Source organism: Zootoca vivipara, chromosome 14 (genome assembly GCF_965207765.1).
Source record: "Zootoca vivipara chromosome 14, rZooViv2.hap1.1, whole genome shotgun sequence".
NCBI classification, from domain to species: domain Eukaryota; kingdom Metazoa; phylum Chordata; class Lepidosauria; order Squamata; family Lacertidae; genus Zootoca; species Zootoca vivipara.
The window spans coordinates 28042523-28068850 of NC_142597.1; the positions used below are offsets into that span (position 1 = coordinate 28042523).

Consider the following 26328-nt stretch of genomic DNA (forward strand, 5'->3'; position numbering starts at 1 on the left):
TTTTCTGGAGTTCCCATGCTTCAAAAATTTGGGGATTCCTCGCAACCGTCTACTGCCGTCTTTTTTTAAAGTCCAAATCTTCACTCAAAGTCCAAAATAATCCCGATCTTTCCCCACCAGTCACTAAAATGTTTTCTTCTTTCATCCGATTTTTTCACAGCTGCTGAAATAAGTATCAATCGAGATTTCACGGTTTTCTTCCCCTCCCCCCCCAAAAAATTAAACTTAATACATCCTTATCCAAAACATTCTTTTCTCTAAACAGACCAAAAAAAAAATCAACAGTTTATAAAACAGTGCACAGTGTGGGAAAAGATGGAAATAACTTTTCCCTCTTGCTTTCATAATGCAAAAGCTCTGAGCTCATCTGATACACTCACACAGTGGCAGGAGATAGCAGGCAGGAAAATAGCAGGAGTGGGGAATTGCATCCAGCCAGAGAATCAGATCCATAACTGGTCCACCTTCTGTAGGTCATTTTTGACAGGTGGGCATTTGCAGGTAGGTCTGTGAGGGACCCGTGTTGAAGAGCCATTGCTGGTTAGTATATGCGGTGCTAGATGGACCTGTGGTCTGGCTTGGGATAAGGCAGCTTCCTATGCTGGCCATGGAACAGGCTGCCTAAGAAGGAGGTGCATTGCAGGGGAGTTGGGACTCTGGGTCCCTTCTAACTCTACAATTCTCCGAGGTGGGCTCTCCTTCGCTGGAGGAATTTTTCGCCAATGTTGGGTAGTCATTCTGCAGGGATGCTGCCATTCCAAGGTTCCTGGGATGATCTCCGAGGACGCTTCCCAGTTCCCAACTCTGATAATCTGTGTGCACACTTGGCAGACATTAGCCTAGCCAGGGCAAAGGGAGAAACATCCACTTTGCTGCATGAATAGTGCAAACTTTTGACAGTTTTCTTCCCTTCTGCATTTCAACGTTTGGCTTTGTTGTAGAAGCTGAACCAATGATGAATGAGGGGGCAGTAGCCAAGGGCCACGAAAACTGGAAGACTCTGCCAATGCATGTGGCTGTGCCCACCAGGAAGGAGGAGGTTAAACAGCCCTTTTGCTTGTCTCTCCTGAGTGTGAGTCACTGGGCTAAGCAGGTTTTGCTGTCGTCCTCTTCATTTCAAAGACCCTCTTAAAAATTAGTTGCAGTTGTAAGTCGAGGGATCCCACCAGAATTTCCTTTTTAAAAAGAACATCAAACCACATTCTACTAAACTATAATAAAACAAGAGTGCCCCCTGGTGTTTACTTAAATATAAGTTTATTGATTAATTTAGTTTTCTTCTTATTATGACCCACCTTTCCTCCAAGGAGCTCAAGGTGGCTTACCCAGTTCTCTCGCTGCAACAAGGCTGCAAGGTGGGTTAGGCTGAGGAAAGTGTGGACCGAGCCCATGAGCTTCAGGACGGGGGGGGGGGGGATTTGAGCCCTGGTCTCTCCCAAGTCTTAGTCCAACACTGTAACCACTGCACTACACTGGCTCTCTTAAGTGTGCAATTAAGGCTCATTAAGGAGTCCGCAGCATCAAACACAGCGGGACTTACTTCAACAGAAACTAGCATAGGTTGTCCTACGAGTTGCTTTAAGGCAGGCATCCCCAAACTGCGGCCCTCCAGATGTTTTGGCCTACAACTCCCATGATCCCTAGCTAACAGGACCAGTGGATAGGGATGATGGGAATTGTAGTCCAAAACATCTGGAGGGCCGAAGTTTGGGGGTGCCTGCTTTAAGGTCATACACCTCCATATCTGCAGCAAAGCAACGGAGAGCAAGGAGAAACATCCCAATTGTTATAACTGGGGAGAGTGCTGCCTTGCATACCTGCAATTTAGCACACCATTGTTGTTGTTGTTGTTTAGTCGTTTAGTCGTGTCCGACTCTTCGTGACCCCATGGACCATAGCACGCCAGGCACTCCTGTCTTGCACTGCCTCCCGCAGTTTGGTCAAACTCATGTTCGTAGCTTCGAGAACACTGTCCAACCATCTCGTCCTCTGTCGTCCCCTTCTCCTAGTGCCCTCAATCTTTCCCAACATCAGGGTCTTTTCCAAGGATTCTTCTCTTCTCATGAGGTGGCCAAAGTATTTGAGCCTCAGCTTCAGGATCTGTCCTTCCAGTGAGTACTCAGGGCTGATTTCCTTCAGAATGGATAGGTTTGATCTTCTTGCAGTCCATGGGACTCTCAAGAGTCTCCTCCAGCACCATAATTCAAAAGCATCAATTCTTTGGCTATCAGCCTTCTTTATGGTCCAGCTCTCACTTCCATACATCACTACTGGGAAAACCATAGCTTTAACTATACGGAGCTTTGTAGGCAAGGTGATGTCTCTGTTTTTTAATATGCTGTCTAGGTTTGTCATTGCTTTTCTCCCAAGAAGCAGGCGTCTTTTAATTTCGTGAAGGGGCATTGATCCATGAAGGGGAGCACACCATTAGAAATTAAAATTCTGGGTGTTTGCATGCAATTCTCCTATGCCCTGCCCCATTCCTAGCAAAATGTCCATCTTTGTGGCAGATTGGGTTCCTGGAGAGAGTAGGGCTGTTACTCCCTGTTAGTTAGAGCCAGGGCACACTACCTGTTGCAGTGGGGTGGGGGTGGGGATAATGATCTGCTCTTCCATTATTTATTTCATCTATTTATTTAACAAAACTTAGATGCTGCTTGATTGTAGTAAAACCTCTAAGCGGTTTACAGTACAATAAATACTACAATTATCAATAAAGCAGTTAAAAACAATAAAGATAGACAATAAAATAATTCAGATTAACACTTTTGTAAAAAAAGATTCAGATCAACATCTGCATGTTTGGATACACTCACCAAAGCAAAAAAATGTTTTAAGCGGACACTGAAAAGACAATGGGGATGGCACCTGCCTCATATCAATAGGCAGGGAGTTCCAAAGTGTAGGTGCTGCCACACTAAAAGGCTGGATTCTTACAACTGTGAAGCAAACCTTATGTGGCCCCCGTAACACCGTCAGTTCTACAGATCGGCTGTGGGCACATGTGCTGTACCTACATTTCAAAACAAAACAGAGACGTCGAGACAACACTGTCATCTGGTGGTGGCTTTATGGAAGCGCAAAAACACATGGGCTCTGTTATCGACGGGTGAAGTTGTTTAAACGTAAAAAATTGTAACAGCCACTGGACAGGGAACGGATTAAGTTATGGTCTTAAAATCTGGGTGTCTTAGGAACTGTCTTCCCAGAACATTTGGCAGGCTTCTGTGACGGGAGAGCTGTTCTGTTCCTACTGACATTTGCATTCCAGGCTGAGAGTGCCATCAATACGGGAACAGCCAACTTCCTGCGATTGGGGATTTCAGACATCTGTGTGCATGTTCAATGTATCTCGGTCGTTTTGCGAGTGCAGGTCCTGGGTGACTTTGTGCACCTGGAAGGAAAACAATAAGCTAACGAGACTCTAAGCCAGCTAGTTTGGACTCATTTGAGAAAGAGGTGAATGTAAGGAGAGACCCACACTGGAGCAGGCCAAAGACACCTCTAGTCCACTGTTTTTTCCAGTGGCTGCTCAGATGCCTCCAGGAAGTGCAATAGCGTTATCCCATCAGCAACCTCTGGCAACGTATACAGAGGCATATTGCTTCTGGTATTGATGGTAATATAGCCATCATGTATCCTCCCTGAATTTGGCTAATCCCCGTTTATTGCTGTCCAAGATGGCAGCTGTCATTAAACTTTGTGCCAGCAAAATCCATAGTTTAGCTGTGCGGTACATGAAGTATTTCTTTTTGTCTGTCCTGAATCTCCCACCGTTCAGTGTCCTTGGTGAATAAGGAAATGTCTATGGGGAGAAAGCCGATCTGTCCTGAAGGTTTCTCGTTCTCAATTCCACTCTATCTTCTCATCTACTGCTACAGACTGGGGTTGTTTTCATTCCCCAGTGCTAGAAAACTTCTTTTTTTTAATAATAGTAGTAGTAGTAGTAGTAGTAGTAGTAATAAGCTATTTGAATTTGATTTTTAATGGTCTTATATTTTATGTACTGCATTAACAGAAATAACTAGTGACAATTACTAACAGTAATTTGGAGTACATAGAAGACCTTTACAAAAAAATAAAAGATGAGTTCCCACATCAAAAGGGTACATGTTGGGCAAAATGCCGATATTGTCATTCTCAAGTATATTACTTTTCTATTTTGTTTTTGCAAAAACGTTTGAAGAATGTACTTTGTACACAGGGCTCTGTAGAAAGCAACCAGAATGTTATCATAAAGACCCTGCAAGTTGATGTCTTAATGAGAGCTTCTTGTGCAACTACTAATGGTATCCCTGTTTTCATATAGATATGCAATGGCCTAATGTCTGGTTACCAAGTTACATTAGGGCACGGGTGTCAAACACAAGGGCCGGGGGCCTAATCTGGCCCGCCAGACCTCGTCATGTGGCCCGCGTAGCCGCCGACAGTAGCCACTGACAGTAGTTCTGGAGCCTGCGATTGGCTGAGGGTCAAAACCGGGGGCGGGGCTGCAGGCGGAGGCCGGGGCGCTGGAGCCGCGCTGATGGCCTTGGCCAGGGAATTTCAATTTCGAATGAGGCTGAGGGAGGCGGTGGCACAGCGGTCAGACGGGGAAGTGAGATGCAGGAGGAGGAGGAGGAAGCCCGCCGAGGAGGTAGGAAAGCCCTACAGGCGCCGCCGGCAAAGTTGGTGCCGGGACGGAGCAACGCTGGATTTTTTTTTGGCGGGCTTTGCTGTTGTCTCCGAGAGCGAGTGAGGCGGCACTGGGGAGCCGCTGCCCGCCGCTTCCCTGCCTCTCCTCGGCTGCATCCAGGAGGTGGGCGAGCGAGCGGGCGAAAGGGACGCGGAGTGAGCCTGAGGGGGAAGTAGGCGAAGCGCAACAGCCGCTCTCTTGATGGAGCCGGGTTTCTCTTCCCTCTTCCCCCGTTTTCTCCTCATAGACACTCGGGAGGGTGCCTGGCTTTTGCTCTGCCCCCCACCCCCGAGCCACCCTTTGGCTTCTCAGTTCCGGAGGAGCTGCTCCCCGGGGGGCGGCTGGGAGGGAGGCGGCGGCGACGGCACGGGTTCCTGCTCTTCCCGCTCTGCCGCCTCCTCCTCTCAGCCCCTCGTGATGTAGGGCTCCAGATGGAGTCGCCTCGCGGTTTGAGTAGGTGAGAGGGGAATTTTTTTTGGGGGGGGAGGTTTTCAAGCCTCCTCTGCCTGCAGTCCCGGTAGGGAGAGGCGGCGGCGAAGACGACAACAGCGCGGGTGGGGGGAAGAGCAGCTCTGAGGCGAAGATGCACGTCCGCTGGGGCTGCCGCCGCCTTCCTCCTCAGTGCGAGGGGAAGGGACTCTGGCGCTGAGGAGGGAGGATGCAAAAGCAAAGCAGGGAGTTGGCGCTGCACCGCATGTTCCTGCCCCTCTCCAAAGCATGGGGTGGGTTGCAGCGTGTGGCATCCTGCCTAGCGGGGTTTGGGTGTGCGCAGGGCGGGAGAGGGAAGCCCTCTTTCCATCTGCAGGTTTTTAATCCCAGCAGTGGCTTTCTCCTTCCTGCCGAAGGTTTAGTTGAGCCCCCCCCCCCCCCCGAAGCCGTCGATCCCCACCTTTTGTTCAAATTTCCCTTGTTTACATCCCCTCCCACACACACGCCACGACGCCGGAATGTGATCTGCGTGGGGGCGGGAATGAGCTTACATTATTACAAAAAACAGTAATAATTGAATGCAGTGACAGTAATTTATGATAATAAAGAGTGGACACATAGTCCTACAGACACAACTGGCCCTTTGAGGGTGACCAAACTGCTGATGCGGCCCCCGATGAATTTGAGTTTGACACCCCTGCATTAGGGTATGATTTTTGCATGAGGGAGGCAGCTGGTGTGCTGGCAGATAGCAGCTGTCAGAAGCATCAGCTTCTAGCATGGGTTTGTTTGTTTGTTTGTTCAGAGACTCATATCACTCAATATGTCAAAGCTGACATTTGCGAGAACCTGGTCCTCCTGCTTCTTGCTTCCATTGGTGCGGGTGCAGGAGAATGGCACCGATGTGTGCAAAATCCCATTGCAGAATAATGTGCAGAATAAAGCTTCAGAAGCAATGTTCAGTGTAGCATAGATCAACCCAAGGATAGTTGTGTTGCATTCTAAAAAACGCAAAGCAGTGCATCAATGTGCACGGGGCACTTTGTGATTTCAGGAGCATAACAGGGATAGGATATTTGAAAGAGCAGGAAGTACAGAGGGGAGCCATGCAGAAGGGGCAAGTCAATTCGCCCTTCCAGTTCAGCTTATTTCAACAAGGATCTGCAGGGGCAAGGCGAAACGAGTGGTTTTCTGAACACAGTGGGGAGACCATGAGTTCTTCAGGGTTAGACTTAAATTGACTTTCATTAGCCAGGACCCTTTTTAAATATGATCTCTAATGATGACAGCTGAAGGTAGACTAGACCCAAACCTTACACCCTTGGAGCTTTTCCCATTCACATCTTCTGCTCTTCTGATTAAAGGAGATCCTGGAAAGGTGGAAATTTTGACTGCCTGGGATGTCTTAACACAATTCTTCCAAACTTGCTTTAATAAGCCCTTGGAAGGTTGGCTGAAGCTTCCAGAAATTCAAGGTTTCCTTTTCTTCAACCAGGAACACTTAATGAAAACCAGGACGACCTAGAATCAACAACTACCAAAAGTGTCTTTCTTTTAAGGTCAAAGGGAAAGGGAAGGCACGGGAATGAAGTGTGTCCCATTCCAAAGCATTGTCTTTCGACTATTACAGGCAGCATTCTGTACTTGGTGATGCTTTCAAGAGCCAACTAATTTATTTACTTACTTACAAATAGTCCAGTGGCTGCAGAATCTGTACAGGCAAATCTCAGCCTCAGTCCCAAGGACCTCTCCCTTATTTATGTACCTCTGCCACATCTTGCTGCAAAAGGTGGTGCAGACAAAGGATTCTGAAAGAGGCTCTGGTAGAACCCTTTGCCTTGCAGAGAAGTGAGTACTGTTGACCCTTCAGCACTTGCAAAGTTCATGATACAGCTCCACTTAAAATGAGTGGCCATCTAGAAACTGGTGCTGCTGTCCCAAAGGAAAGCTGCTTCCATTCTACGTAAGAGTTTTGCAGAGAGGCTAGTGTTCCTCAAGAGAAAGTTTCCCCTTTTCTGCAATAAGAAGAGGCCAGTTCACTTTAGTAAAAAGAAAGGATCTGAAATAAAACAACAAAATATTTAAGTAGCTGGTGTGAGCTTTGATTCTGCTATACCCTGCCTCATTCCTCTGCCACCTTGCTAGATCTATGATTCTTATATTTAGGGTGCTTGGGTTACAATTCCAGACTGCCACTATTCCCAGGGTGGGATTCAGTCACGTGCAGGCAAATTTAGTTGTTTGGGAGGTCTTGTGCAACAAACCTGACTTTTTGCCATATGGAAAGTGGTGAGCGTGAATACACTGGAAAATGCACAACAACACTTGCTTTGTTGCAACATCAGCTAACCTCCCTGCAAGGGCTAACCTTTAAATAGCCCATGTTCCCTGCAAATGAACCAGGGTGAATGCACAACAAACAGGTCATCTTCCTTTTCCTCTTCACCCCCTCCCTCAAACATGCTAGGATCCAGAGTTAGCCCCCCCCCACACACACACACACACACTTTGGCATACATATAAAGCACATTAACCTCTCCAAAGATTCCCAGTTGCTTTTGAATTATGGTGCTGGAGGAGACTCTTGAGAGTCCCATGGACTGCAAGAAGATCAAACCTATCCATTCTGAAGGAAATCAGCCCTGAGTGCTCCCTGGAAGGACAGATCGTGAAGCTGAGGCTCCAATTCTTTGGCCACCTCATGAGAAGAGAAGACTCCCTGGAAAAGACCCTGGTGTTGGGAAAGATTGGGGGCACTAGGAGAAGGGGACGACAGAGGACGAGATGGTTGGACAGTGTTCTCGAAGCTACGAACATGAGTTTGACCAAACTGCGGGAGGCAGTGCAAGACAGGAGTGCCTGGCGTGCTATGGTCCATGGGGTCACGAAGAGTCGGACACGACTAAACGACTAAACAACAACAACAAAGATTCCTAGTATTTTTTTTGAGGGGGTGGAGCGGGGGGGATATGTTTTAATAGTATGGGGTGTATTGCAGCCACAATCTGGGGTCTATGTGGGCTTGTGCTTCTTTTCCTCTATCTGCGGACAGGAAGAAACTGACCCCCAAACATAGCTGAAGAACTTTGAAGGGTCAGGGAGGCCCTTTGCAGCAAGGAGGCTGTCTCCTTAAGTTTGAGGGGTGGGTCTGGAGACATTTGCTGGGAAGGTTCCTTTCTTATGTTGCATGCATGATGCTTGTGGCATGGGGCGTGACAGAGAGTAGCTCAAGTGAGTAGTCAACTGGAAGCTTGCTCAGAGGGCTTGAAACCACAATGGCTATGCTCAGTTCCACCTCCGCTGCTGGAGGCAGGATGCTTTTGAATATCAGTTGCTGGAAATTGCAAGCAAGATTCCAAAAGGCATCTGGCACCCTGGTCTCCTTCAAGAGGAATGGTGGGATATAAAGCAAACAAGTCCTCAATGGCAACATCACCATTAGGTTGGTCACTGTGAGAATGATGGACTAGATGGGCCATTGGCTTGATCCACCAGGCTCTTCCCATGTCTGTATGTGCTTAAGAAGAGGTTACAAGGAGCACAGCATTCCCTGCTGCGGAATTCCACACCGAAGACCTCTGCTTTGGGTTTTAGGAAGGCAGGAAAGGACTTCCATGGTGACAAATCCCATAGCTGTGCTAGGTTGCTTTGACATTCACCCATTTATCTGGAACTGCCATGCTTGCTTCATTCTTATTTTACAGACAATGCCCAATTGTTAGGTTTCCTCATTGCAGATTAAAGGTAAAGGTAAAGGGACCCCTGACCATTAGGTCCAGTCGTGACCGACTCTGGGGTTGCGCGCTCATCTCGCATTATTGGCCGAGGGAGCCGGAGTATAGCTTCCAGGTCATGTGGCCAGCATGACAAAGCCACTTCTGGCAAACCAGAGCAGCACATGGAAATGCCGTTTACCCCATTTTATTTCCTGTTCAGAATGTCTGGGGCAGTGTGGGGTGTAATGAATTGGTGCCTGGACGAGTAAGCTTACGTTTCTGGTGGAGGGGTTAGGGTGAGCTCTAATTACTGGCTTCCTTGCACAACTACCAGACTTTTAGAAGACATCTGAAGGCAACCCTGTTTAGGGAAGCTTTTAATGTTTAATAGATTATTGTATTTTAACATTCTGTTGTAAACCGCCCAGAGTGGCTGGGGAAACCCAGCCAGATGGGCGGGGTATAAATAATAAAATGTTGTTGTTGTTGTTGTTGTTGTTGTTGTTGTTGTTGTTGTTATTTAAAACTATCTCCTCCCAGAGCAGATACTGACTTAACTAAGGGGAAATTCATCACTAACCTCCAGCAATGCTGAACAGGGAGTGATAGCACAGCCAGAACCTGCAAAAAGGAAACTTGCAATTAACATTGCAGGGGGGTTAGAGGTAAGTATTATTACTGCCTTCAAAGGAGACCAGGGCAGGTTTATGTTTTCTACTCAGACTGAATTCTGTGTAAAAACTGTAGGAGGATCTTGGCTGTAGGGAAGGGCACTGCTGGACTGTATAGCACTATTGTTATGTACTAAGCTTGGATCCTAGAACAATAGGCAAGTAGGATCGTAGAATGCAACAACTGATTGGCCTGCAGGAAAAGACCAATCAGGCTCCAGGAGGGAAGCAGAATCAGCCAGTCAGACGGGACTCATTGTGTAAATAATTTATATAAAAGCCTGAGGTTTGGGGGGCATTTCATTCACTGTTTTACAAGCTGCAATAAAGAGCATGAAGTCACTACAGGACTCCGAGTATTTTTCACTGGCGACGAAGGTGGGATCCTGCTGAGCTGTCCGCCGCGCACCACACATAGCCACCACAGGCAACACAGCATCGCACCGCGCATCCAGGCTACAGCTCCAGGACCCAAGGACTCAGAATGGTGACAGACAACAGCTTCATGCCGTTCAGCCTAGGAAGGATACACCACCCGCTTCCAGTTGCTCCTGGAGGCAAAGGATGTCACCGATGGAGCCAAGAAGAGGATGACCTTCTTCAGCGTCTGTGGAGAAGAAACGTTTGAGATCGCCCGAGCGGAGAAGAAACGTTTGAGATCGCTTTTGCAAATATTGCGACCGTTCCCTATGACACGATAATGGAATGGCTGAAGGGGCACTTCTCACCACAGCCCTCGGTGGTAGTGTGTCACAATGCCTTCTACGCAAAGCAGCAGGCCCCCGGAGAAACCATAACCAGGTATGTGACCTCCCTCTGCCAGGCTGCCGGACTCTGCAACTTCACAGACTGGAGAACATGCTCCGTGACCACCTTGTGGGGGGCCTGTGGGACAAGAAGCTGCAGCTTTGCCTCTACGCCAAGAAGGACCTGACGTTCCAGGTCACCCTAGAGGAGGCTCTAGGAACTAAAGCTGCCGAGAGGTCAGCGCAAGGATTCCATTCAAACGTGTCATCCCAACTGAGGGTCCACCACGAGGACCTCACCAACGACTCAGAATCCAACTGGGAGGGCATGCACCGAGTTCAGCAGTGCAAACAAGCCACACGCCCACGGAAGATGGGAACTGCACAAGCTGCGGGGAGAACCACGAGCAGAAGACTTGCCATTTCCGCAATGCAGAATGCCGACAATGCAGAAAAGTGGGACACATTGCCTGGGTGTGCCATGCGCCTCACATCAGATGGCTGACCCAAGAGTCCCAGGCCCCACAGTCCGACACACCAAGGCAACTCGACGGAGATCACAGACTGTCAGGTATACCAGTTGCCTCATTCTAATGTGGGAAAAAATTACATCGAGGTACAGATAGAGGGATCCCCGTGCCGCATGGAGCTTGAAACAGGCTCAACCCTGTCCATAATCTCGCCACGGACATTAAGGAAATTGTGTCCCAGTGGCAGCCCCAAGCTTAGACCAGCCGCATTCACCCTCTGGGATTCCCAAAACGCAAGATGGGGGTGGGAACCTTCAATGTACAATATCGAGGGCGAAAGCGGCGATAGGACTTGATCGTGGTCAAGGGGCCCTATGTTAGCTTACTGGGGTTGGCATGGTTTGGGCCACTGGGGCTAGCCATCACTGGGGTGAACCGCACCAACTCCCACGTGTATGTGGACGCCATCTGCAAAGAGTTTCCAGAGGTTTTTGACAGGGCATTGGGACGATATACTGGGCCCCCCATTGGCCTACAACTAGACCCCGACGTACGACCCATCAGGTTCAAGGCCCGCCAGGTCCTGTTCGCCCTTAAACCCCGCATTGACAAGGAATTAGACTGACTCGTGGAGCAAGTTATGCTTGAGCCGGTGCCTAACGCCCCCTGGGAAACCCCAATTGTCACACCCGTCAATCCCAATGGCTCAGTCCGCATCTGCGCAGGCAACAAATGTACCATAAACAAGGCCCTTACAGCTCATGCATACCCGGTGCCAGTGGTCAGCCATGTCCTCACCACCCTGGCGGGGTCTAATATTTCAACTATGTTAAATCAACTTTTGTTTTAATTCAATCCCAGGTATCTGCAGGTAGGATTGGGAGACACTTCTGCCCGAAATCCTGGATGGCCACTTCCAGTCAGTGTAGACAATACTAAGCTGGATGGACCAATGATCTGACTCGGTATAAGACAGCTTCCCATGCTCCTTTGTTAAGTACAAGTCCCTTGACTCTGCAAACTGAACATCTGATAGGACTGAGCAAGGACCTTTGCTGCCCTATGAACAGCAATCAGAATTTCCACAAATCCTCTTGTTAAAAACACCAGCAGAGGGCCTCTTTCCCTGGCATCATCAGACCACAAACCAGCTTCAGGACTGGTTCTCCCTAACTTTTTCTGGTTCAGCTCCCAGGTCAATCCTCCTGGCCCCCTCCCCACATAAATGGCTCTTCACTAAGTGATCTGCTCCTGATTCAGCCCAGAACTCCTGCTCTGTCCATTCTGATCTTCTGCCCATCTCCAATCTTATTCTCTTTCCCTGTACCAAAAGACCATCTCTGGCCATGGAGCGGTTTTTCTCTGCAATAGTTTATGCTGAGCTGCTGTCACACCCCATGGATCTTATCCTGCCATCACTTATTGCATCACTGGAGCCTCCGCTGACAGCAAATTTGATATGGGACTGTTTAGAACACGCATCAGCGAATGCTCATCACGCTTCATTTCTTTACAGTCAAAAGAATCACACTTTATAAAAAGAAATTCGGTAATCAGAAACTTTGCCCACCCCCCAACCCCCGGAAAAGATGCAGTTATTTAGAGACACAGCTGGTGTTTGTCTGAGTAGAAGGAGGTGGCTTTTCAACAGAGCCAAGCAGATGTAAATATTCCCCCTCAAATGGACGCACAGTTATTTGTCCAGAGTAAACAGCCTTTAAACACTGACCCTCGTCCTCAAGCATTTACCATAAAGCTGATTTCCCAGGTTCCCGGGAGGAAGGTATCTGGAACCTCAAAACACTGCTTATATTATCCTTTCAAATAGTTTGAGGATTAAAGCTTTCGAGCAGCACGTTTTAAGGGGGAGGAAAGGGGATTCCTCTGTGGAGCTTTGAGAAAAAGGAAATTACTCTGATCCCTGATAACCTACAACTCCCCTAAGAACTAATGGGGGGACTTTGGGTCCCTTTCCACCATACCAAATGCATCCCTTTGGGTGTGTGGGACTTGGACGAGGCTTGGCAGAATTCCATTGTGGAAGTTACTTCCAGTGTGCATGGCATATGGACCTTTTAAAAAGATTTCTCCTTTCTCCACAATTGGCTGTTCCTTATTCAAAGATTTTTCTCCATTATCAATTGGTTCCTTTTGGTCAAGCACAATGGGATTTCCAGAATCTAGACCAATCGTGGTGAGTGTAATGCATCATAATTCCTCTACAGTTAAGGAAAAAAACCAGCTCAAATGTTTCAAAACTGTCTGCATCCATACGTATAGGCCTGCCCTTGTTCTGTTTGTGCTGCTGTCGTGATCTATTACATTGACAGTTATCACAGACAGGGACTTTTTAGTGATGGCCCCACATCATTGGACTTCTCTCCCCTAGGGAATAATAGGCACGGCCCCATTAATATTGGCTTTTAAAAGAACCCTGTACGGTGCTAATTCTTGAACTTTCTTTGTTGTTGCTGCTTATTAATTAGAGGATAGTTTAGAAAGTTTGTTTTATGTGATTTTTATAAACAAGTTCATTGTAAACTGCCTTGAGGGACCTGTGCATGGGAAGTTCAGAAAGTTTTTTTTGTTGTTTTTTTGGAAGAATCTTTACTAAAATGAAATGAAGGGATGGGGGATTATACACATGAGTATTTCATTCTGCCCAGAGCTATAGTGTTTGGAATGTGGAGAGCTATGTAGAGAAGCAAAAGTCCACTGAATGAAATGAAAGGCCACTCTTGGTGTTCTGCAGTGTCATGATGTATACAGGAAGCGAGGCTGCTTAAAATAAAGCATATCTAGCAGCTACATCAGCAATACACCGGAATAAAAAACTGAGACTTTTGTGCAGTGGGCGGTTTGTAATAAAAGACATGTTGTAAATAAAGACAGTCATAAGACTTTTTGTTTTTTAAAAACCACATAAGCACAAAATCAATTCTCTATGTTTCCTTTTATTTTTATTTTTCCTTCCCAAGTTTATCACGTACTTGGAGAAGGGGGACGGAGAGTTGAATTCTGATTAAAACATTCCTTTAACAAAAAAAGGAAAGAAAACATGACCAGCTATACTTGTGTGGAAGAACTGAATGCATTGCTTTTCTGTTTTTCCAAATGGCCCTGTTAATGCTTTCATTAGGAAACCTCCCTATGCTTCCTTCTGTATCCTCTGAAGAACATTCTCAGATGAAACGTCCAACTCCCTGGCACAATTATAAGATTCCTGATTTTAGATAGCAGCAGCTCCTTTAGGGATGATGAAGATCTCATTTGGGAGGACCCGGATGTATGCTAGCATCTGATAAAATGGAGTTTTATCTATTTAGGATTTTGGAACTTTTCCCATGGCAGACTTATTCCCCCTCCCCAAGAGCCCCTGAAAAAGGAAGGAACAAGTGGAAGCCCTCTTCTTCTGCAGTGCAGAATTAATGCAAATGATGACAACTCTCTTGGAATGCAGCCTTTAAAAAGTAAATTTTAAGAAGAATGTCTGATTGCCAAAGGGTGATCAAAGTCCTGGAAAGAGTTAACACAAAGGGAATAAGAAAGGGGGGGATGTTTGAGTTGACACTTAAACAAGAGAGGCGTGTCCTCCTAGCTCCTGATTGGCTTCAAGTTCTATCCAAAAACCTCCCCTCCCCCCCTTTCATTCCTCCTCCTCCTGCTCTCTAGGTCCCAGGGGAGAATGTGGAATAGTGAGAGAGATCAAAAATAAACCTCTTATGTCAAAGCAAGGGGGGAAGAAAAGTATAAATACCGAGGACTCCGCAGCCAGCTTTGGTGCTTCAAAGGATTGGGAAGAAGCAGCCCAGGGAGAGAGCGGAGCAGCCTAGGGAGAGAGCTTCTTAGGAAGGGAAGGAGAGGGGGAGAGAGAGGGAGAGAGAGAGAGAGAGAGAGAGAGAGAGAGAGAGAGAGAGAGAGAGAGAGAGAGAGAGAGAGAGAGAGAGAGAGAGAGAGAGAGAGAGAGAGAGAGAGAGAGAGAGAGAGAGAGAGAGAGATCAGGATTCCAACACCCACCCAGCCTCTTTCAGCTCGACACACTTTTTTCCAAGTGGACAGCCCGCTTCGCTGCTGCATCTTTTGCCTGGAAAGGTGCAAGACCTACTTTGGAAGCTGGTTAACAGAAGGAACCCCACAAACCAGCCTTTGGGGAGAAAGAGGACCCCCCCCCAATTCTCCCTCTACGCTGGGCAAGTTGTTGCTAACTAAACCTGGCATTAAAATCCCAAATTTGTTCACTCTCTCCTATCAATTTCAAGCCACAGTGTTTTTTTTCCCCTGGGGATCGCGGCTTGCAAATTTGCAGCATACACAGCTGGGGACTTTGCTGTTTCTTCAACTGAGCCTGCTCTTCCCATCCCGTCATTGGCTCCCTGATAGCAGCATCAATGCCCCTTTCTCTGCAACCACCGCAGCCCTCGGCTGGCAGGCTGGCCGCTGGCCGCATGCTCCTCTTCCCTCTGCTGCTGGTCTTGCGACTGCTTGGCATTGCCTGGGCACTGCCCACCCAGGACAGCGACTCCCAGGGGGTGGTGCCAGTCTGGATGGTCCCTCCGGGAAGCGAAGGGCAGGTTTCCTTCTCCATCCGTGCCTTCAGGAAGGAGTTTGTCCTGCAGTTGGAGCCAGATGCCAGCTTCTTGGCACCTGGGCTGAAGATCCAGCACGTGGGTAGGAAGGAGCTCCTTGCTAAGGAGGACGTGGGGCTCCGGAGCTGCTTCTACTCTGGGACTGTGAACTCCCAGCCAGACTCCCTGGTGGCTGTCAGCCTGTGCCAGGGCATCCGTGGCTCCTTCTTGGTGGATGGAGACAAATATGTCATCCACCCACAAGGTCATGAGAATGGAGATCCTCTGCTGCAGGCCCACCAACTCCAGAAGAGGGGGTGGGCAAAAGAAGCTGGAGGGGACATCCCAGAAGAGGAATCCCGGGTAGCAGAGTCCAACAGCACCAGCAGAACCAAGAGGTTCATCTCAGAAGCCCGCTATGTGGAGACCCTGCTAGTGGCTGATGCCTCCATGCTCCAGTTCTATGGGGAAGACCTGACGGTAAGCAGCGCTTCAACTCTCCTTCTCTTCCTTTTAGATGCTCAGAGCAGGTGCAGGTTGGGTGGTGCATGGCAATATGCATGGGATCTTAAGTGGAGATCTTCTAGCTGTGGGTGGGGTGGTAGATCTGGGGTGATGCAGTCAGGGGCAGGTCATGGTAAAAGCATGAACCCTGAGCAGTAATTCTCCAAATCTCGCTTGCCTTCAACTTCTGGCTGCATACACACCATACATTTAATGCGCATTAACTCCTGGTTGCGTTCACACAACACATACAAAGCACATTTAAAGTACACACATACCCTAGGAATCTTGAGAACTGTAGTTCACCCCACACACAGCTAGAATCCCCAGCAAACTACCGTTCCCAGAATTCTTGCGGGGTGTGTGTGTGATGTGCTTTAAATGTGTGGTTTGTTCATTGCTGTCTTTCAGCCTCCTGTCTGTAATTTTTATGGGGTAAGGGCCATAATAATTCTGATCCACTTTGCAGGGCTACTTACTGGGGATAACACTTGTGAAGCACTGTGAACACTTTAAGACACATGGCAGCAAAAATGATCATAGTAGAAAAATCAGGGGAAACGATGCTCCGTGATGCAGGGGTGTGCATGGGGTCGTTGTGGGACAACTCACTTCTTTGAGACTGCTCACTATTGAAGGGCAGACTTGTTAACAAGGAACTTCTGCTAAACAGCATCTCTGGGTAGTGTTATGTCCCCGCCCCACCCCCATAACACACAATTAACACATCCCCCCACAATGTGATGTCATCATGTTCTGCATTTCCCTGCCTCAGCTTCACATCATGTGTGAAGTCATACATCCGATGGATGTTCCTAGAAGTTATGGGGTGGGGGTGGGCAGCTCGACACACAGATGACATTTCTGGCAGCTGCCTGAGTCTGCAGTAACATGTAGTCGCGCCTTGTCTGGTGGAGATGAAAGCTCTGTATTTGTATAACTCATCGCTTTCTTTGTACCTGGTAAAGTGCGCAGCAGAACTTGAAAGCTGGTATTTTTCAAAGCATAATTTTGTCCAGAGAGAGGCAAAACTGAACTATGTATTTTTTGGGGGGGGGTTAAAAAATTATTGTGGGAAATGAGCACAGCATCTTTTGCCTGTGGAGAACTGTGGAGCAATTTGATATTACAGTCATTGAGCTAATCTGTGTTCCTCATTATTGTAAGGTCTGCCTCTTTGGTATACTAATTTGGTACCTGATACTACTTTTGGAGAATAATTGGGGGGGGGAGTTGGGGCTTTGTTTAGTAGGAGAAGGGGGAAGAGGCACAGTCTCTATCAGTAGCCACATAAGATTAGTAAAACTTCTAGAAGTCATGTTTTGATGAGAGCCTCCTTCTCTCTTCGGATGCATCCCCCCCCCCACTGCTGTGGTTGAAGAGAACCACTTGAACCAGGAGACCCACAGATTTCATAAGTACCATTTAGATGAGTAAATTTATGTTCGCTGTGTGAAAGTCTTCCTCAGCTTTGTTAGCTGTAAAAGGGAAGTTTCTCTCCTGGAATTTGTGTGCAAGGAAAATCCTAACTTCTGTTAGGACAGCGGCTTTCACAGTGGTGAAATTAAGCAGGAATTATATTTAAAGCATTCTATTAAAAGGAGAGGGGAACAGAGGTGCATGGGTCATTACAAGGGGTTCTGCTAACTGAGTATTGAGGGGGGCATTGTTCATCTTTAGTCACAGCATTTCTAGTGGGGGGAGTTATTTTGTTTGAGGTGCTAATAGCAGAAATGGGCTCAGTACAAGTCAGGTTTATTCAGGAGACCTCTTTCTTTCAGCACATAGCAGGTGGAACTTCAGAAATGTTAAATGTGAATATTTATTACCCAATAAGATATATGAAACATTTCCACGATAGGCAGGATGCATGTGGAATCGCACTTTGGGCTCTTCCAGACTTTTGCGCTTTGGGGGTGGGATTCAGCCACATGCCAGCAAACTCAGATTGCACAAATAAAGCTGGTTATTGCTCTGTTTCCACAAACCACCCTCCCCGCTCAAAATCAGACATTCTGTGATAAGGAAAATGATTGGGAAACGCACCCTTGGAAAGTGAGGGATAATAGTTGCCTGGCACAGGTTCGTATGTCCTCCCAACAAACAAATCTGAATGTGTGCTCAATGAACAGCTGGCAGAAATGACATGGAACTGCTGAGCTAAGAAAACCTTGACTCTTAGGGCAGGGGGAGAAAAAAGTTTGTAACAGTTAGAGACTTTGCTTTCTATGGTGTACACACACACACACACACAACATACGTACAAGTGTAACCTTCCTTTATCCCACTTTTGTTCTTGATCAAACAGGTTTTGCAGATTTTTTTAAACAATGCAAAAACTTTCCAGTTCTTTTTACCTGAGGTGAAAATCGGAAGGTTGTACATATGCCACAAGCAGCGATCACTTTTTCAAAACGATTTCAATTCTGTGGGGATAAAAATAACACTCTAGTCCTTTGTCTGGAGAAAGACTAGAGCTGAGTCAATTACATCCATCATCTCCGTATAGAAAGGATTTATTTCAAGCATTTGGCTTAACCCTTTAATCCTTATCCCCAATTGCAAAGAAGGCTATGTACACAGAACTGCATTTTCCTCAGTCTCCCTGCTGCTTTTGCTTCTTCCCATTCTCCATCCTTTTCCCTCTGCTGTGTCCTCTATTACTGGAGTTAAAATTGCAGGATCCTTAAGGGTAGGGACCATTATTATTATTATTATTATTATTTACTCATGTAATCGCTTTACCCCCTATGTGCCCACTCAACAGTTCAATCTGTGAAACTGGCAGTCTTACGCACAATACCCATTCCAAACATTTAAGAAATTCTTCCTTTAGCTTGCCATAACCTGCACTTTGGAACTCCCTGCTTATTGCTATCAGGGCGGCATTTCTACTATTTTTTGTTTGTTTGTGTGCCTGCTTAACACATTCTTTATTAGGCCCATCGAGATGTATAGATGTTGCTGTGCTTTTAATCAGTTTTTGGTTAACTGCTGGTTTAATTTTTTATATTTTACTTATTTTATCTGTTTTCATTATTTATTTTTATATTATTTGTCAACCGCTTAGAGGTTTCATGACAAACAAAAGCGGTATATTAATTTTGTAAAGTAAATAAATAAAATTGCTATGTCACTTTGGAAAATGGTAGACATTGGATGGTGCTATACGAACACATAATGCTTCAGTAGACATCTCACTCGGCTGAACTCTGGCTCAGACGATAGACTCCCTGCTACAGTGCCAAACCTCTGTAATACTAATAACCCCCTTATATCCAGACGTCATGCGGATCTGGGAATCTCGCCAACAGCAGTCGAATGTCTAAACTGGGTAAAATATGAATCGTAAGTCTGTACAGTAGTCAAGAAATACAATGGATTTCCCAAAATAGGAAGATATTGAACGACAATTGTTGTTTTTCCCTAGAAGTGATTTATTTTGGAAAGTTGTTTGTCTGTTTGCAATGCCTTTAGACACCTCTTAAGATATTGTAACCCTATTTGGATCATGACTGCTGAGAACAAGCAGCAGGTTTTTGTCTCTGTTTGGGTACAATTGTTAGCCATTTTGAATCAAGATGGCGGGCCGAACCTTTCAAAGCTGCAGTGATTTAAACTTCTGATTTCGAAAGTGCACTAGAATCCCTGAGCAGTGCTGGCCACAAGTGTGCTGATTTCTTAAATTTCTAAACAGTATTGCCTTTCAGAGCAGCATACATCACGTCCCCAGGCAGCCGCACACCCAAGCAGTGGCCAAATCCATGTGATTCACAAAGCAACAAATGGGAACAGTATGTCCATCTGGAAGCTCCCCCCACCCTTACAGTCCTTCACAGTCCATACACAGTCATAGGTATCCTCTGCACACTGGGAATTTTGGATCTTGCTCGGGTGTGTTCCCCCCTGTTGGACCTTAAAGACTTGGGATGAAGTTAGAGACAGCCTTGGGGGCAAATCCACTTCATACACTTCAAGACACACATTTAAAACACATGACTTCCCCCAATGAACCCTGGGAACTATAGTTTGTTAATGGTGCTGGGAATGGTTGGAATAGCAGTTCCCAGGATTCACTGTAGGAAGTCATGTGTTTTAAATGTGCACTGGATCAGCAGCAGAGGAAACCTCTCGGGCACCTGGGGCAGCGTGCCCAGGGGCAGGGCGAACCGCCCACAGGGACAGCACAGCCTGTGCCTTCCCTATGGGCACCCCGCGCCCGCCCCAATTGGTGCCGCACGGGGTGCGCGGCGTCCATAGGGATGGCACGGAGCGCGGGGTGCCCTTAGGGAGGGACGTGGCGCGCCACCCTACAGCTAGGGGAAGGCAGCCAGCGGACCGCGCGGAGCCTGCGGGTACCAAGACGCATGGCTCGCGCACACTGCAGGCCCCACAGTAAGTGCCGCCGGCCATTTTGTCACCCCCCATCAGGGTGGCACCCAGAGCGGGCCACACACCCCTTCCTACACCCCTGCACTGGATGTGTGTGGACTGGTTAGGCATTTGCAACAGGTGCTGGGTACCTGCCCCCAGTCTTGCTCCCTCTACCACCCAACTGGCACTCAAATACTGTGCTAAGCGGCTGGCCTATGGAGTGCAGGTCTGTGAGGCCTGCTGCTCTCTAGATGCCTGGAACTATTACTCTCATCAGCCGCTGCTGGGTGGCATCTGGAAAGCATCAGGTCAGGGAAGGCTGTTTCCAGGCTACCGATGCCAAATGGAGAACACTTATATCTCTCTCAAACTACAATTTCCAAGACTGCATTGTGGAGAAGTCATGAGAGTTGAGAAAGCAATGCTGTGTAGATCCCCATCAGGCTGTGGAGGGCTAGCCTACAATAGCTAGAGAGCTATATTTCCCAGACTTCCGTGAAGGGAATCCATGATAGCTAAGCACATCTAAAGCTAAGCAGGGATAGCCAATGCTGTGCCCTTCAGATGTTGGGCTCTATCTCTCATCAGCCCCAGCCGACAAGGCCGGTGGTCAGGGATGACGGGAGCTGAAATGCAGCAAACATCTGAAGGGCTCCATGTTGGCTTCCCCTAGTCTATAGTGTTCAATGAAAGCCCTTTGCCGTCTTCCTCACATTTCAGGAGGCTTACATTAGCAGCAGTAAATCGTTCCAATCTCCTGTGGAAGACTAACCAAACAAAAGCATCCATGTATATTACTTGCCCACAGCTGTTTCTGATGGCACTGGTGGTGGGGTTAGATGGAGGGGAAATACGTGTGTGTGTGTCAGCCTGGTCTGCCTGAAAAGGTACACACATGTCGCAGAAACATTGAGTCAAAGGGTCCGTGTTTACTTGGCTTCCATGCAATCCTTGCAGCCGCATTTTTATCACTAAACATTAAAAGGTCAGGCGCGTCCTTTGCAAGTTGTTTTCCGACATTAATTGTGGCAGAGGAGGCCCCCGAAATAGCTCAGATTCGCACAGATGGACAGAGAAGGAGTGGCTTCTGTTTTACCTCCCAAACAACCATCACGAGATGCCTTCCTGCTCCGTATTGTTGCCTAGGCTGCTCTGTCCCCTGCTCTGGGTAGAGTGAGTCATACGCTAGCTATACTCAGAGAAGACCCAATAATCCATTGCACAAAGGGAAAATGTGTGTTTGTCATTGCCCCCACTAATGTGGCTCCCAGAGGGATCAAGCTGCTTAGACAGATAATGGGGAGGGGCGCAATTTGAAAGGCTCCGCTCAGGCCGCATCTGGAGTCTGACTACATCCTTGGAAGAGACCCAAAGGATAAGCAAAATGAGGGTCTAGTAGTTCCATTTGGTCAGGGTTGGGGAACCTTTTTCGAACCACTCCCTCCTGGGCAACCTTCTGCCGTCATCAAGGTGCCAGGAGTGGGCGGAACAATGAATATATACATTTTACCTTTGTACAGTAGGCTGCTTTCTACACACACCCCTCTCTGTCCCCAGCCTGGCAAGAAAGAGGCATCATCAGAGTTCAAGGACAGCGGCAGAAACACTCCAGGAAGGAAACGGAAGGAAGAAACGGGGTGTGGGGTGTTGAGAGTGTGACCTGAGGAGAGTCCCAAGGGCCAAACAGAGAAGTCAGGGGGCACCTTTTGCCCCCAGGCCTCAAGTTCTGCAATTCTGATTTAGGTATTTGTCCTTCTCTCTTCCAAAGCACCTGACTAGATGCCTTGCTCTCATGCAAAGGAGGAGAAAAGCAGCTTGAATTGTGTTTGGTATCTGCTTGGAGCCATAAGCTTGAGGAGTTAAGATGCAGATTCTGAAACGTATCTCCACTCAAAAGCTGTTACAGTCGGGCTCTTTCCAAGTTTGCGCGCACACACACACACACACACACACACACACACACACACACAGTGGACTGCAGGATTCTTCTCCACTTCCTCCTCTACCTTCTACGTAATGCTAAACAGCTGCCACAGTCCTCCTCTAGAGCAAACATTGGCAAAACAACTGCTGATTATGAAGCACTCTGGTATGAAAAACGCGCCACACAAGTGAACATTGTTATTCTGGAGGCGATGGCTGAGGACCCAGCGTGAGTAGCTTCCAAGGGCTGGGAGGAAAGCAGGCCAGCCCTGGAATAGTATTATGGTTATCAGGTTGTCAAACAATTGCTCATGTCCCACGCTGAAAAGAAACAGGTGACGTTGCTTCAGAATTCATTGTGAAATGTCCCCCGTGTGTCAGTGTTTCCTAAGACTTTGATGGATGACACACACTCCTTCCTCCCCCCCCCCAACTCCCATAAAAATTGAACCTCTCAAAAAGGATACTGTAGAGCTGGAAAAGGGGGCAGGAAAGGGGGAACTGAGATTATCAAGGGGACTGCAGTGTCTGGCCTAGGAGGAGAGGTGATAGTAATTGGGACATTTTAGTTCAGGGGAAAAAGGTAAGCAGCAGGTGATGTAATCAATCTACAGTGGTGCCTCGACTTACGAATTTAATCCATTCCGAAGGCACCTTCGTAAGTCGAAAAATTCGTAAGTCGAAAAACGCCATTGGAAACGCGATTTCGCATAGGAATGCATTGGAAACGGAAAAATTCGTAAGTCGAAAAATCCCTATCTAAAACCGCCGCAGTTCCCCCCCCCCCCCGGATGTCGAGACATTCGTAAGCGCGCGGCCATTACCCCCATTCGTAAGTCAAAAAACTCGGCTGTCTAGTCGTTCGTAAGTCGAGGTACCACTGTAGTAGGATTATGCATGTGCATTAGAGAGCTTTTTCTCATTCTGCCATAATACCAGAACTCAGGATCACCCAGTGAGATTGATAGGCGGAAGAGGTACATTCAATGAGGTCCAACTAAACACAATTATGGAACTCCCTGCAATCCATTAGTTCGAAAAAGTGATCAGACAAATTCATAGAAGGTGAGTCTAGCCATGGCAGCTCTAGTCAGCCCCCAGGAGTACACCAGTTGTTGGAAGTGGGGATACTGCTTTCCGTTTTTACTTGTGGGTTTCCCAGCGACATCTGGTTGGCCATTGTGGGGGAAAGATGCTGGATGTAGACCAGGCATCCCCAAACTGCGGCCCTCCAGATGTTTTGGCCTACAACTCCCATGATCCCTAGCTAGCAGGACCAGGGGTCAGGAAAGATGGGAATTGTAGTCGTAGTAAGTAAAACCTTTATTGGCATCAAACAAACTCGCATACAAAATAATAACAGATTAAAACTGTCACTGTGGCAAACGCTGTGCCAAGAGAGGGAAGGGAATAATCCGCCATCCGCTTTCACGACAATGGGGCTTCCGGCGACTCAGACGACTGCAGAGTACAACGCCGAGAAAATAGTAAATTAAGGTATTGAGCCACCATCTCGGTGAGGACCGGGTCCTTCCCCAGCAAGAGGAACCGCAAGATTTCCCGCTCTGGTCTCCCTCTGGGAATGCAGAGCCGGTCCAGGAACCGTTGACGAAGGTCGACGTAAAGGTTACAATGAAAAACCATATGTGGAAGGCTTTCCACCTGAGGGTCATGACACGGACAGATCCTCTCATCCTTCGCCCTGCCCGAGAATCTTCCCCACAGGAGGTTCGATGGATTTGCATTGAACCTGGCCAACGAAAATGCCCTTCTTTCTTGTGGGTTCAGTAGGAAGTCAAGATAGTTAGGTTTTGTTTCATGAGCCCACGGGAGGTGGAAAAGAAGGGGGGAACATGTTGTGCCTGCTGCCGCTATAAGATCCTGTCTCTCAATGTCCCACAACCTAGTAATGACTGTGGCTTTGGCAGATTGTAAGGACATTGAGCGGAGGAGTTCTACTGAAAGCCCCAGTTGCTGTACCTTCCTATTGAAGTGTTGCAGCCCTGGGGGGAGGAAGGTGTCCGAAAGCATTACCTGGAGGAAGGGATCTCTGTCAGAGTCGAGGCAGATTTTTAGCCAGAATATAAGGAATCTTGCCCAGGCGACAGATTCCACCTTGTGTTGAGCTCCCTCTAGACATAAAACTGCATATGGGACGCATCTTGGAACAGAGAAAATCTTGTAGAGAAAGGTTGATTGCACTTGCTCTACTGTCTGGGTGAACCCCGGGATCCAGATTGGAATGCCGTAGAGCAGTTGTGAAATGGTCTTGGCATTGAAGATCTTGAGCGCAGAAGGGATATGTGAGTTGCCCCTTGTTGTAAAAAATCGCGTAATTGCCTGCGTGGATATCTTACTGGCGTTCACCGCCACGCCTCGATGTGGAGACCAGAGGAGCCTATGGTGATAGGTGATTCCTAGATAATTGAATTTAAAGACCTTCTGGATGGGTTTACCTCCAAAAACCCAGGAATTGTAGTCCAAAACACCTGGAGGGCCGCAGTTTGGGGATGCCTGGTCTACATCCAGCATCTTTTCCCCTAAATCATCACCTACCCTTGCCCCTTTCTCTCAGCATGAGTCACTGCTCTGAGCATGCCTGGCTCATGCATATACACACAGCGCACACAGTCTCCTCCTAGTGGGACAGAATTGCCCGCTCCCAACAAATGGCGGGAGGCAGATCCCAAGCAATGGATAGTGCAGAGATAAATCAGGCAGCCACCCTGCGGGGAAGAGGGTTGTACTTTTTTACGCCATACTAGCAACTGGATGGCATCCAGCTTACAAATAGCTAGTCTACATATTTTAAATGGACAGAGTCAGGGACTCCAGCATTCTGCTTGTGGCAGGAAACATGATCTAGAGAGGAAGGATGCCTAAGTGGAGGGTCAGAACAGAATCCCCAAATGAGTTATGGGGAGCAGCTTCTGTGTGTGGCTCACGGGATATGTCAAAGGTCCACTGGACCATGTTGCATACAATGCAGATAGGCAAATAAAGGTGGAGTCCAGATTTGGGTCGGGGAGAATGACGGACGGGTATGTCCCAGTTTCTGAAGGCTCACTGGTGATTTCCAGCGAGATTTTTGAGGAACCAGGGAACCATCGTTACAGCAAAAAGTTCTGGAACTGGTCCTCCTCTCGCCTGCTCAGCGGGAGATTTTTGCCAAGATATGCTTCCCATTTTGTGCCTCCCTTTATTCCTGCTGTAATAAGATAGCTTTAAATTCCCTTATAGGACTCTGGGCCAAGCTCAGGCACTGCAGAAGGAAAACACGTAACATTCTCCCAACACTTTTTTTAAAAAATGAAATGCAATCGCAGGGGACAGACACCGGAAATGGAAAAGCGGCCGTAGGGAGGGATGCCACTTTCCTCCCACTAGTGGGGAATTGGCTTATGGGGAGGTCTATGTTTGAGCCGAAATACTACAAGATGGAATGAGGGCTCCATCCATACTGTTGTTTGACACCTGAGATGTGTTTTCAGGAGCCACCGTATTCCTGTCACCTGTTTTAACTGTTTTTAATTCTAAATTTTAAATTGCTAAAAGCCATGGTGAAGGGCAGGTGTTAAATTTAAATATTTGATTGCTTTCCTCCCCCACAAACAAAGTCTCAAAGTGACACACAGAAAAGAAGATTTATATGAGACTACTGAAGCGGGTGGTGCTGTGGGTTAAACCACGGAGCCTAGGGCTTGCTGATCAGAAGGTCACCTGAATCCCTGCGACGGGGTGAGCTCCCGTTGCTCGGTCCCAGCTCCTGCCAACCTAGCAGTTCGAAAGCATGTCAAAGTGCAAGTAGATAAATAGGTACCCCTGCAGTGGGAAGGTAAACGGTGTTTCCGTGTGCTGCTCTGGTTTGCCAGAAGCGGCTTTGTCATGCTGGCCACGTGACCTGGAAGCTGTATACTGGCTCCCTCGGCCAATAATGTGAGATGAGCGCCGCAACCCCAGAGTCGGTCACGACTGGACCTAATGGTCAGGGGTCCCTTAACCCTTTACCTACGTTTTTGTTCAGCTATTAACTTACCAGTACTTCCTCAGCAATTGCAGACAAGCCACTCTCCCTCGGTCTTACTCCCCTTGCCCTAATCTGCAACCTGAGAGATAACAATGCTAACGTATTCTACAGGGTTGTTGTTTGGATTACAACTGGCCATTGGCCACATTCATGGCATACATTTAAAGCACTGTGATACCAAATCAAAACAAAATTACAAAAAATGACCAATTATCAATGCAGCAAATG

The 26328-nt window shown here is 47.6% G+C and overlaps 1 protein-coding gene and 1 pseudogene across 1 annotated transcript in view; both read left to right on the forward strand.

The window, feature by feature from the left end:
• Positions 1–9975: 9975 nt before the first annotated feature.
• On the forward strand, positions 9976–11063 carry LOC148683543 (uncharacterized; annotated as a pseudogene).
• Positions 11064–14485: 3422 nt separating this feature from the next.
• ADAMTS8 (ADAM metallopeptidase with thrombospondin type 1 motif 8) overlaps positions 14486–26328 on the forward strand; it is a 28888-nt gene continuing 17045 nt past the window's right edge. The window contains exon 1 of the mRNA XM_035139593.3: positions 14486–15752. Within this exon, the coding sequence (XP_034995484.1) occupies positions 15096–15752 (657 nt within the window). The 5' untranslated portion in view covers positions 14486–15095. The remainder of the gene's footprint in view (positions 15753–26328) is intronic.